The sequence below is a fragment of the Etheostoma cragini genome, chromosome 3 (assembly GCF_013103735.1).
Source record: "Etheostoma cragini isolate CJK2018 chromosome 3, CSU_Ecrag_1.0, whole genome shotgun sequence".
Lineage (NCBI taxonomy): Eukaryota > Metazoa > Chordata > Actinopteri > Perciformes > Percidae > Etheostoma > Etheostoma cragini.
The window spans coordinates 26,685,328-26,698,743 of record NC_048409.1 but is presented as its reverse complement, the minus strand read 5'-3'; the positions used below and the strand labels follow the sequence as shown (position 1 = coordinate 26,698,743).

Sequence of the window (13,416 nt, the reverse complement as noted above, 5' to 3'; positions counted from 1 at the left end):
TCTAAATGTTTTTGAGGTCCAATGCTGCATGTTGGAGTTAACTGAATAATCTAATATGTAGTTAAACCAGGCAACTTAAAAATCTTTGTGTTTCTCACAAGTTTAGTATGGTGGATGTGTGGATGTAAACTGTTAACTGCTAATTTCAGTTTAAAGCCGCCTACACATGATCCCCAGGAAAGCCGCTTGTTTTCCTATGGGGAGACTGCTGTTGGCGCAGGGCTGCCCTTGGTGTCCCACACTGCTGGGAATTGCGCCGTTCACTGCGCTCAAAGTTCAAATTATTGTAAATTTGACTTTGTTGCCGCTGACCTGTCAAGGCTCAACCAATTCCAGAATGTTCCTGCCCTGGGCTTTGCCTCTCTGCTCTGCTCTACCATGCAGTTTTGCCGCTGATCACGTGTAGGCGGCTTAATGGAAAGGCTGGCAATAATTCAGATTTTATTCATACTGTTACATTGTTGACAGCGAGGAAGGTATTTTTTTTTGTGTTAAGAGGCAAATGTGAAGAGACTCTGGACAAGACAGTATGTCAGCACATATGTTTAATATTATACCAATATCATAAAAGACAAATTATGCAAACTCACTATTGTAGCTACAAAAAACCATTATGTGATATGATAAACAAGATGTGCTTGTGTACACCGCGAGGTGTAAATACAACAGAGCCAAATCATGACTAACTAAATGAATATTTTGAGTGATAATTGTGATAGTCCGCGCTAATGTGGCAGTACAGTATTTTGATTTCATTGTAAGTTACTAAACAACATTCTAAGTCCAGACATGAGATATAGTTTCTGATGTAATCTGATGTAATGGAAATCGTCCTTAGTTACATTGTTTGGGTAGAAAGAACTACTAGTAGTTTCATGTGTCAGAGTGGGAAGTATGGGTGTGTATGTGTAGGTACACCATGTCTGTATTTGGCATGTGATGTCATCACAGCGATCCCTGAGGCTGTTGTCCAGATACCTGTCACAGTTTCTGTGTGTAATTTGAGCACGGTGTGTGTTTGCAGGACTTTTCATTGAGTCATGATGAAACGTTATCGCGACACAAACAGGAACCGGAAGTCTTTGAGTGTCTGCTAAAGTGATGAGAGAAATGTTACCGATTTCTAGAGAAGATCTGGTGAAGTATGGCATTAATAGTGTACAATATCTCCACATATCAAAACACATAGAAGTATTCAGATCCTTTACTAAAGTGAACATATCAATTCCACACTCCACAACAAAACCTTACTTATTTATGAGTGTAATATTAATAATACATATTATGTATAAATGTGTAAGTATTATGAAAATGTACTAGTAAAAGTAAAGTAAAAGTACTCATTGTGGAGTAAATGTTCCCAGTCAGAGTGATTTACTAATATATACACTGTATGACATTTCTGGATCAATATTTCTGCTGCATTAATCGGTATGTTGCTGTAGATTTTCAAAGTTGTGCTATTATCAACTCCTTTATATGTTGGGTAGTTTAATCAACAGAAATGCATCATATTCTATAACATCATCGTATGTTAGTAGTGTTGCTGTCCTGTAAGAACCACGTAAGAGTTTTTAAAGTTTTCAAGGTGTCAGAAAAACAGCCTTGTTTTCAGCTTTGTGACCATGCATTTCCCATCGGATTCAAGAGGCTTTTTAAAGACTTTAATTTATCTTAGGAAGTAGTCCCAGGGCCATTTATACTCTTCAATACAACACAAGGGGGAGGGGAGAAATTGACATTTCAGCATGAGCCTGTCTGTCTCAGCCCCTACCATCACTTGTCTGCTGTACAACCCTCCTATACAATCTGGACTGTGGTCATAACATCTACATCTTATAACTTATTCCCTGTTATATATTGTTTTTAATCTTGTTCAATCAGTCAGTTTATAGCTTATTATGTTTATATTTTATAGTTATAGTTCATATTTAATCATGATCTACTTCAATGTTCATTTCTGCACACAGTCTACCATAGTACCTTACCTTATCGTGCTCATTGCATTTCTGAGAGTGTTTTTTATTTTGTATTCTTATGTATGTGTGATATATGTGTGTACGTGTTTGTTGTGTTGTGGTAGCAAGATGCTACTGGATGACTACAATTTCCTTTTGGGTTGAATAAAGTATTTATCTATTTGGTCGAATCAACACATACCAAGGAACACTTCATCATTCAGTTTATCACAAACATTCAACATCAACACATCTGGAGATATATGGCTTTCACTGGACAGGACGTGGATGAAACGACATCATCTGAAAGGTAACTAAAGCTGTCAGACAAATAGTGGAGTTAAAAGTACAATATTTTAAGATGTAGGGGAGTAGCAACATATATAAATGAAATGAAATACATGAAGTACAAGTACCTCTGATTTGTACTTTGTACAGGTTAATGTGTGAAAGTAAGGTATCGTAAATGTAATATGGGCAAATAAAAGCTACACACAATAGCTGCTGTGAAAGTTGGGATATAGGCCATTTTGGTTGGGATCGAGGGAGCGGCTGAGGGTTTGTATTTTGGCAGGAGGAAACGAAGTTCCTCATTTATCTTCACTGTTTGTGACAGGGATGTCACAGGGATGTATTACATGTTTTTGGCTTTGAATAAAACACAGAAGGAACTTTTACTTCCTTATTTTGTACATTGTTTTCATCTGACTACACTTCACTCTATGGGCTTTAGTCATTGGTACTGTACTTATGTTTTATATTTGAACCTTTCAGTTGTTGCTACAGCTTGTAGCAACACAGACAGATGTAGTGCGTAGTACATTATTCTCATGACATGTAACCCCTGCAGGAGAACATGTGTTGAGCACAGAACTTATGATGTACTGCAGCATTATATGGCATTTTTTCAGGACCATGAATACTTTGTCACTTCCCTTTGACATCCCCCTCTTCCCCTATAACAAAATTCAATTATTCCACCTGCGCCCCCACACCCACACCCACACCTCCACACCTCCACACACACACACACACAAAGACAATAAGAAACAAAATCTTAAGAAACTAAGGTTTGAACGTAGAAAGAATTAGTCACATAGTACTGTGTGCGCACTGTGACGAAACAACACCAACCTGCAGTAGACACCACTACCTTGTAGAAACCAGTCAGACTCGTTCCTGTTCCCATGACAGGTGAGTGTTCAGCAAGGTGCTCTGCAAGAGGCTACATGTACATTTCCAGGTAATGTCTTGTCAAGCAGGTGCACCTGCAGAGGAAAATGGTGAACTCCATAAACATCTGCGGAAATCTGTTTTATCCATCCAGCAAACAAAACATATGGGGATATTAAAATGTCTCTATTTTTGCATAAATGTCAATCCCATGGGTTTTACTTTTAATAAAAAGTCTCTGCTTTACATATAGTCATCAAATTATGAATTACAAGAAAGGTTATAGAAAGTTGCATCAACGAAAGGTAATGTAGTAATTCATGTTTGTGACTTTGTCACACAAAAAAGGCAAAAGTTTACTGTAGGTGAAATAACAGGATCCTCATATGCAAAACAAGAAGCCTGAAACCTAATAAGATTTAAAAGTCCAATCATACAGCCACACAGAGCCCAATGCAACACAGGTGTTGAATTCCACTGGTTTTTGTTCAAAAAGATTTGCAATAGTGCGGTAAGTTTCATTAGATTTCTTGTATAGTAAAGTGAAAAGAAGAATGCAAACATCAAGACCAAACAAACACAAAATGCCAACGACAAAACGTGAATCATTCTCTTTGTGTGAGATTGTCTAATATAATAAGATATTTTTTGACCAAAGGCAGTTTTATCGTTGTGTTTTCTAAACTAAAGTACTTGATTCTCCACAGCAACGCCCAAACTTGCCTTGGGCTGAATCTGTGTTGACAAAGTTTCATGTCTAAGTGCAGTTCTGCTTACTATTAGAGAGTAATTACATAGGTCATGCTATGCATGTGCTTGATTTGTGTTATTGGTTTTACAATGAGTTGTGTATTGTAACAATACTGTGAGAATGGAGTATCAGTTACTGTATTGTGTTGTTTTACATATTTTACCACTATTAGTCTGGTATTAGGATTATGAAATTTACACATAGGGGAAAACTTGTTACCAGGGTGTTGACAGGTGTGAAGAAGCATGCTTTGTTAGCCGCGGCTGCATATAGGTAAAAAAGAAGTGGTTTCTTGTAAGCATTAGCCAATCACGTCTGCTGTTATCATTCAAGCTAGATCTGGTTTGAACTGAATTTATCTGGTAGTCAACCACAGAGTTGCACTGAACACTCCTTTCACAGAGCCAGCTGCCAGCTACAAATCATAACCAAAGGAAGGAAATAGCAGTTGGTTTATCTATTTTTATTACCTTGTGTGTTAGACACTTCAGAAATAGTTGAAGGAAAAATACAGTTTGAAAAGGCATCAGAAAAGCTGAAAATCACATTGTTTTAAGCATCCTTTTAACCAGCAATGCTTTAATATAATATTACTTATAATATTCATTTATAGAGCCATCTTTAACATCAAAGTTACAAAGTGCTTCACACAGGGCATCAAATTAAAATCAAGAAGATGAAAATAAAGGAAACCAATTCCAGTAACGCAAGATAAAACAAATACAAAAAAGAACTAAAAGATGTTACTGAATCAGTCATGCTGATGTTTTGTTTAGTATTATCTTTGTTGTAAAGATCTCATATCAAAAAAGCAGATATGATAACCCACCACTGTATTACTTTAACTAAACAAACAAAATCCTCATGATGGGTGGTTTCTGCTTAACCAGATGAACACAATTTAGACAACACAGAGAGAATACAATGGTGGCTCCCCCTGCCTGTGAAAAGATACATGTACAGTACAATGCAAATATTTACAAGGTGCCACCTGGTCATCAGATAAACACACACACATTTACACTCCAACACCCAAGGACACTTTAACATGGGACTACATGGCCAGGGATCAAACCACCAACCTATCGAATGGCGGGCAACCACTCTACCACTGAACTACAGCCACCCCAGTTCTTGATATTTGCAGTTTTGTGCTCTTGGTTACACTTGACATGTGACTATTATTATAGGAAATCATATATTTGGGTGTACGTACAGTATGCACTGAACCTACAGTATGTGAACACAAAGTGTGACTTCTATTCCTGCAGCGAGCATCATGATGTCAAAGCAGCCATCTCTGGTGTATGGTCTATTTAGGTTTTCTCTCAATAGGCCACAAACAATTGTAGAAAACATGTTCACAACGTTGTTTTTGGGGGGACATCATTTGAAGTTGGAAAAAAGGTTAAAAAATTAAAATATATTACAATAGGTTTAAAATCATCAGTCAGTAAATGCAGTATTGTGATAATCTTGTATCATGGGGCCTCTGGTGATTCACACCCCTACTTTAAAGGTGGATTATCAGAAATAGAATAGTCACTCAAGCTGAAGTAAGAAGAAAAGAATAATTTGTAGGACCAGATCTAAAGTATTCAAGCTGATGGAGGAAATTAGGATGCATGGTATTGATAGGGAAAACCCATATAATATATCATCGTACTGATGTACAATAATGCAAAATCGCATGCCAGAAAAGTGGTCCAGATGATAAGATACATGGCAGGTGTGTGGCCAGGTTTGTGTGGTATAATGGGACGGTGAGTAGCCTATGCGTACATGTATGTCTCTGGACGGGGTAAACCACAAGACAACAGAGGTACTCATCCTGACCACTGACCCCAGGTGACCTGTGTTGATTAGAGGAAAGCCTATAATGACACAGAGCTCAAATGTCAGCCAACCTCAATGACCCTGTTGTCTATCAAACAAGATCCTCTAGATATTTTAGGGGATATTCCCACCTGAGGTATTTTTTCATTCATTTCATGTTCAGCATGAACAAACAGATGATGATGCAAAAAGACCGAGCAGCTGTGATGCCGTATTTGTAAATGCTAAAAGAGACAAAAGGTTATTCATTTTTTACGTGATTGAAATCACAGTATTTTACAGTTTTTGCTAAATTGACATGATCAGAGAGCAATGCTTTAGTCTAAAACTAAATGTGCTCTCTGTCCTTTGATGTACCCAAAAATAATCATATACAAAGGTGGTATTGAAGGGATTGGTTACACAGGCAACCTACCATTAAGTCCCAGGTATGTATTTATGGTTGAATGTATTTTTTTTTTATGATTTTTTTTTAGCTTTTCCACCTTTAATCTTTGACAGGACAGTTAGGTGAGAAAGTGGAGAAGACACTCAGGAAATCATAGACTGCCAGGCTGATATTCTAAGTTGATTTTGTTTATTTAAATATTTAACCATTTATCCTCCATTTTAAGAAAGACACCTTCAACATCCCCACTGACAACAAGACTGGTTAACTCAAACGCAGTGGGTTGTTTTTCTTCTATGTACGGTGGCCCTGAGAGGCCACTGCACTGCAACTTAAGAGACCACACGCAAACAGAGCACAACAGTCAACAATAGGAGAACGCATGCAAATAGATTGCAACACGCAACATTGACAAAACACGTAAATAGATCAGAACATGTAACATTAACAAAATGCATGCAAATAAAAAGTCTAACAAAACATCTGACTGACTCCCTGCAATGGGAATCTAGTCCATCCATCTAGGCAGTTAATATAGCACATGGCAATTATCTGTATAACAGAACTGAATTAGCAGACAAAGCACAAGAAAATTAAGAAATTATCTTAATCAAATTGACGTCAAACTAGAATAAGCAAAAGGCTGTTGCTAGTCTAACTGGAGATATCTACAATAGCTGGTATAAACTAACATTATAGCTTTACCAACACCACTGACTTTTTGCCGAGATAAGACGTCAAACTGCAGCAAGCAAGCCAGTTGCGTGCATCACTTAAAAGTGTTCCCTGGAAACACTTCTACAGTGTTTTGATCTATTTGCGTGATGTGATCTATTTAGTGTGTTCTCTTATTGTTGCGTAATGTGATCTCTTTGCGTGCGTTTTCTTTAGTTACAGTGCAGTGGCCTCTTACGTCCATCTTACAGGATTGATTATGTAGGTGTGCAACAGACAAGGCTGGTCATTGTTGCTCTTTTGTCTTGCATAAAGATCTCATTCAGATGGTTATTTGGCTATTTTTGTCAAGGTTGTCACATTTCTCTGGAACAAGAATCTTTATATTATAGTAAAATCAGAAGTGACTAAATAGTCGCTGTAAGAATTTCAGTAAATGTGGTGTAAGACTACACTTTCCTCCGGAAGTCATACGTATTTATTTTGTTTATTGGCGTCAAAGATTCGACATGTGCTTATGTGTTTAAAATATGTTTTTTACAAAGAACACTGATGTTTTTTCCCATTCGACACCAATTACAGTTGACAAATACGAGTGTATTCCCATTTGCAATGCAGTTTGAAGGTTAACATGATGCCACGTTAAGCTGACTCCACCTTCAGTCGTCTAAGCTGTATAAAGAAGGTAGAATCAGTTTCTCCCTCTCTTTTTCTCTCTCACTAAAAGTCTTATGTAGGACGTTGAGCCAACAGGATCCGATATCGCCTTCATCTCAGGAGGGCTGAGCCTGCGGACACAGAAGGCCCTTCTATCCCACAGCGCTCTGGAGCGAGTCTTGTTCAACTCCTTCATCCCCAGCTAACTATGTACTCTGCAGGCCTGGAGATCCTTGGGATGATCCTGGCCGTGGCCGGCTGGTTGGGGGTGATGGTGGCCTGCGGCTTGCCCATGTGGCGGGTGGCTGCATTCATCGGTCAGAACATTGTCATCTCCCAGGTGATCTGGGAAGGCTTGTGGATGAACTGTTCAGTGCAGAGCACGGGTCAGATGCACTGCAAGGTGCACGACTCCATGCTGGGGCTGCCGGTGGATTTGCAAGCAGCTCGTGCCTTGGTCATCGTCTCCATGGTACTAAGCATCGTGGGCATCGGTCTGTCAGTGGCTGGTGCCAAGTGCACCAACTGTAGCCAAGATGCGAGCAGTAAACCACGGCTCGTGGTGGCTGCTGGAGTAACCTTCGTGGTGGCTGGACTGCTCCTGCTGGTGGCTGTGTCCTGGACCGCGCACGCCATCGTGCTGGGCTTCTACGACCCGCTGCTGCAGGAAACGGGAAAGAGGGAGTTTGGTAATGCTCTGTACTTTGGCTGGGCTTCTTCCTGCCTCCTCATCCTAGGGGGAGCCCTGCTCTGTTGCTCCTGCCCACCCATAGCAGCTGCAGCACCGAGTGGTGGTGGCTCCATGCCCCATCGAATGGACTCTTCGGCTGTCAAACTAATGTCAGTCAACGGATACCCCCGAAGAGACTATGTATGAACATGACATGTGGGCGCCGCTGATGATACCATGACTAGTGTTAGCGAATTTGTGCACAGCAGATGGATGTTAATGCAGCATCATGGGCTTGGGCTTTAAGTATGAATCACTGATGCATGTTTCATAAAGTATTTTGTTTTTACCATTTTTCTGTAGGGGTGAGCATCTTGCTTCTAATATTGTATTCCAAATATTACTACATTTTACTTGTAGGTTTTTTTCTAAGAAACATTAGGATGACTTCTGATATTAAAAACACACACGTGTTGGAAGACTTATTTATGATTGAAGCAAGATTTTAAATAAAGCATAACCTTTAGAAGAAATTACTACTTTTTCCAGCCTTCTTCATATAACAGTTACAGTTTAGAGTATGGGTGGGGGGGAATCGTTACGCATAGTTTTTTTGTGGCAATCCTGTATCAATACATAGGTGGCAAGTATTGATCTATTATTAGAAATGCGTTGGTCAGTTTGTCTGATTGACAATCCCATTTTAAAGCAATACAAGTGAAGTGAGATGAACAAACAGAGAAATGTATCTTTATCGATGAAACAGCTGTTGACAAAGTTTCCTTTAGGGACATTATTTGAAATTGGGAAAGATTTGAAGTTATAAAAACGTGATAAATTGTTTAAATTTGCAATAATATAGTACTGTGACATAAGTATTGTGAGGATTTTGTATTTTAAGGCCCACCCCGAGTTTAGAGTCAGAAAATTGTTGCTTAAATTTTCCCAGTATGTTTAGTGTACTTCTCTGTATATTGTCCTCTAAACCAATATGTTGCACCTTTGCCAGTGTATTTGCATGTGGAAAATAAAAGATTTGATTGCAAAAAGAAAAAGAAATTGATGCTGAAATGAAGTGCAACATAATTATGCCTGCATGAGTTCTTTGGTATGCAGAAACAGGGGCAGATGCCTGCTGTAGAGTTCAGCAGAGTCTGACCAATAAGAGCATGTCAAAGTGCACGCCAAAATTGGGTATTTAATTTCAATGTACACGGAGAAAAGAAACAATGGGTGGATTGTTTGAGAGGAGCACCTTATGCTTTCCTTCCATTGTAGGCTGTCCTCATTTTGCGAGAGTGAAACTGAGTCAGAGATAAAAGTCTCATTCTGCAAGGGGGTGTAACCTGCACCGTAACACAATCCAAACTTAGCCACAAAGACCCTATTGATCACATGGTTTGCAACTGTTTACTTCCCCGATGGGATTCACTGAAATATAAGTGTATCTTATTGCTCAAAGAGTAACTTGAAATCTCTAAAAATCTAAAAGACAAAACAAAAGCAGGTACTGTAGCAAAAATAAAGCCTCCTTGGATTTGTTGTAGAAAGTTAGTACCACCTCAACAGTGGGCCTGCAGCATTTAAAAAAGACATTTCTACATTTCAATCTACATGTTAATCTGTCTGTGTGAACAGTAAAGCACACCGGTGACAGCCTCCGTTTCAGACTTCTCCAAATGGTACTTTCAAACATTTGAAACATCTAATTTATACAATGTATAGACAACTTATATTACGCAATAAACAAACTGGCATGGGAATCAAGTACCCCTGATTTACAAGCGATACACAAGCAATAAAATGAAAGTACAAGAAACAAAGATGCAGGTTGAAAACCTGTCTTGCTTTCTCAACCTGCTGTGGCTTAGGGAGTGAGGTTCATGATCTAAAAAAAATCTCCTGAAAACTCTTTTTGAAGGACCACAGACCCTACTGGCAGGATTGCGTGACTGTGTGACACTTGTTGGTCGTGTTTTGAACCTTACAGGCCCATTTTTCCATTCATAGCCTCTATGGGATGGCTTGTTCCACAATAATCCAATACATGGCCTTCATTATTTCAGTCATCCTTTCTGTAAACTGTAAATTGACAAATGAGGGTTCCTGGTAAAACTACTGGAGGTCAGAGTGTGTGTGCAGAGGGTTGTTTTCTGTGACACGTGCAAAAGTTAAATTGAGGTTGAAACTCCTGATGCACTGCAACCTTCAGAGCAAGGACACTGGTAAGACCCTTGGGCTCACACAGAAAGACACTTGGTCAAAACACACTGGCACACTCTCTCTTTGTAGTGCTGGTCCATGGAATTCTCTCTAGAAACACGTCTGTCCTGAGAGAAATACATATGATATTCATAAATTATATTAATGCGTGCCTTCCAAATGCAGATACTGTATGTTTAGAGGGGGGTTTGTCTTGTTTGCATAGCAGTTCCCACAGGTGGTCTCAATTATTAACTTCCCATGGTAACCTAGGCAGCATGACATAGCAGCACACACTCCAACCTTGTTACCTAACATTTCATTCTCTTGGGGTTTCTTATTGAAACGAAGAAAAGTGTCAGTCAGATATCTGAAGAGCTTTTTTTGTGTACAGAGAAAACATGTTATTATCATCTCTAACACGTCTTTGAGGTTAGTGTGTCAAAACGGCAACAGGCTGGTTACATTGCACACGTAGCGTATGCAAAGTGGATGTTCCAACCCTACGCTTCCGCTCTAATGAAACTGGCTACACCGGGCATGAGAGCAGCGCATAAGTGGTGTGTATGCTTCACGGCAACCCGCTAGCCGCGCTATATGTTTTTACGTGAGTTGTGTGCAGCACTTTTGCACCGAAATGGATCATAAACTGTCTATATTGCTTTTAGATTGAACTATCACTAGACAGGAAACAACTTAACGACTCAATGAGCGTATTGGCAGTTTGGTTTTGAGAGTTTCTGTTTTTAATGTCTTGTTTCCATCACCTGTGTCCTGATGACAGCTGATAGTAGATTGACCTTTCAGAGCACTGTGCTGGCTCCACAAACTGAAGAAACAACAACAATCCCGAAGCAAAAGCTCTCCATCTCTCCTGTTACTCACACATTCTTACACTATGTGTTTGCAGCAGGGGTAGCCAGTTAAAAGATCCGTTCCAGCATGTTACCATAGCAGTAAAACATCCCACTAACATTCCAATTCACATATCCATATATTTATACATATCAAATGCCTATTTGTACTTATTGATGTGCCTGGTTTTGTTTTGCTGTTTCGTATTGTTGAATTGTAACTGAAAAACTCAACAAAAACATACATTCAAAAAAAGATACATTCCGCAGCACAGACACTCCACGAATGGTCAGCATACGTTCCGCATTCAATGTAGCCAAGCGTTACTCACTAAAAAAAGGCATCGTTACTGGAAACATTCTGGGTGTCATCTCTAACTAAATGTATGTTTGAAATAACTTTTGCATAACTCATCATGTAATCTCAAATGATATGACCTCTATGGCAACATTGCCAAAACACACTTGAAATATCTCCCACACAGCCGAATAAAAAAACATTTCAGTTGATATCTTAAGCTGCTTAATAATGATGGAGATGAAGAAACATGCATGCAGGCGGGCTTTCCATGGAAGTAGAGATAATGTTTTATCATATTCATTGGAAGGATACACAGACTCTTCCCGGTTTAAAAAACACCCCCTCCAAAGTATTATCCAAACCCATTAAATCTTTTTTTCCACCTACACAATGCAATTCCATTCATCTTCATCAGATAATTATTTTTGACAAGAAGGATTCAATTCAGAATTATAAACAACTGACTGATGACTACAATGACAAATTTACGGGAGTCGATATTGTGCCTTCCACTTACAATCAATTATTCACCGTTCTTTACCATGTCGGTTATCCTTTAACTTCTCCAGACCTGAAATACAGGCCCTCTGTTTACTCTCCCCATACCCAAATAGATGGGGGAGTTACCAGGGCAAAGGAAGTTGAATGATTAAGCTGAGGCCGTGTCAAGGCTAGGTTTTTGCGCATTTAAACAAAGTGGGACAAAAGCCGATTTGACCTCTGCTGCGACCAGTCACCAAGTGACTCCACCTTCTGCGCTAAAAAACTCTGCTGCTTATAAGTGCAATCAGCACTATAGAGATCACTCACTTAGTCCACTTTTGACTACTGAGATAGAGAAGACCTCGGAGTACTTTGATTCACACAGAGTTCAGACATGCCTTCAGTGGGACTGGAGATACTTGGATTGGGTCTTGCTGTCCTGGGATTGATCTCAGCCATTGTATCCTGCGCCTTGCCCATGTGGAGAGTGTCAGCTTACATTGGGGTGAACATCGTAACAGCACAGACCACCTGGGAAGGAATCTGGATGAACTGCGTGGTCCAGAGCACAGGTCAGATGCAGTGTAAAATCCACGACTCCATGTTGGCTCTCAGCTCAGATCTTCAGGCCGCCCGTGCACTCACTATCATCTCCATCGTGGTGGCTATTGTGGGCGTTCTGGTGGCCATAATGGGTGCAAAATGCACCAACTGTGTGGATGAAGAGTCGTCCAAAGCTCGGGTTATGATAGCCGCCGGGGTGGCCTTCATTGTGGCTTCTCTGACTCAGCTGATCCCTGTGTCATGGTCTGCCAATACTATCATCTTAGAGTTCTACAGTCCAATTACACCGGAGGCACTGAAGAGGGAGATAGGTGTGGCTCTGTACCTGGGCTGGGCTGCAGCCGCATTTCTGCTCATTGGAGGGGGAATCCTCTGCTCCAGTTGCCCCCCACAACCTGAAAAAAGGTACGGGCCTCCATCAAAGATGATGTACCCCCAAACTAGGTCGCTGGCCCCGAGTAGTCACGATAGGAGAGACTATGTCTGAACTTGCACCTGCTCTTTTCTCACACCTCTGCCATCATGGAAAAGACTGCTCAGAGAGAACTGGAGAGGACAGTCCTTTTTATAACCTATAGACATCTGTCTTCATGTTGAAAAAAACAAGAACCTTTTGCAATTTTAATGCCACCATATAATGTATGCCCTATAGAACGTTGTTAAATGTTTGGTGTGTAACTTTGAGGCTAATAACTATGTATGTTTGTTTTATATTTTATGAAAATAAATGCATAATTTGTGATTCAAATATAGAGAATAGGTGACTCTGCATTCATACTCTTTACTCTATTGATTGTATGTTTTATATAAAACACTTTAGTTTTGATCAAGAACTTCAACCAACCATGTCATGAAGTCACAAAAAGAAGATGTTATTTATACATTTTGTAAATCACTTTAGCTG

The 13,416-nt window shown here is 39.7% G+C and overlaps 2 protein-coding genes across 2 annotated transcripts; both read left to right on the top strand.

The window, feature by feature from the left end:
* Nucleotides 1–7,471: 7,471 nt before the first annotated feature.
* Nucleotides 7,472–8,738, top strand: LOC117941902 (claudin-4). The gene has a single exon (XM_034867121.1). The coding sequence runs from the start codon at nucleotides 7,647–7,649 to the stop codon at nucleotides 8,313–8,315; it is 669 nt and encodes a 222-aa protein (XP_034723012.1). The 5' UTR covers nucleotides 7,472–7,646; the 3' UTR covers nucleotides 8,316–8,738.
* A 3,433-nt stretch (nucleotides 8,739–12,171) lies between these two features.
* On the top strand, nucleotides 12,172–13,319 carry LOC117942480 (claudin-3-like). The gene has a single exon (XM_034867944.1). The coding sequence runs from the start codon at nucleotides 12,343–12,345 to the stop codon at nucleotides 12,997–12,999; it is 657 nt and encodes a 218-aa protein (XP_034723835.1). The 5' UTR covers nucleotides 12,172–12,342; the 3' UTR covers nucleotides 13,000–13,319.
* Nucleotides 13,320–13,416: the final 97 nt, after the last annotated feature.

Coding starts and splice junctions, on each gene's coding strand:
- LOC117941902 (XM_034867121.1), top strand. CDS start 7,647: ATGTACTCTGCAGGCCTGGAGATCCTTGGGATGATCCTGGCCGTGGCC.
- LOC117942480 (XM_034867944.1), top strand. CDS start 12,343: ATGCCTTCAGTGGGACTGGAGATACTTGGATTGGGTCTTGCTGTCCTG.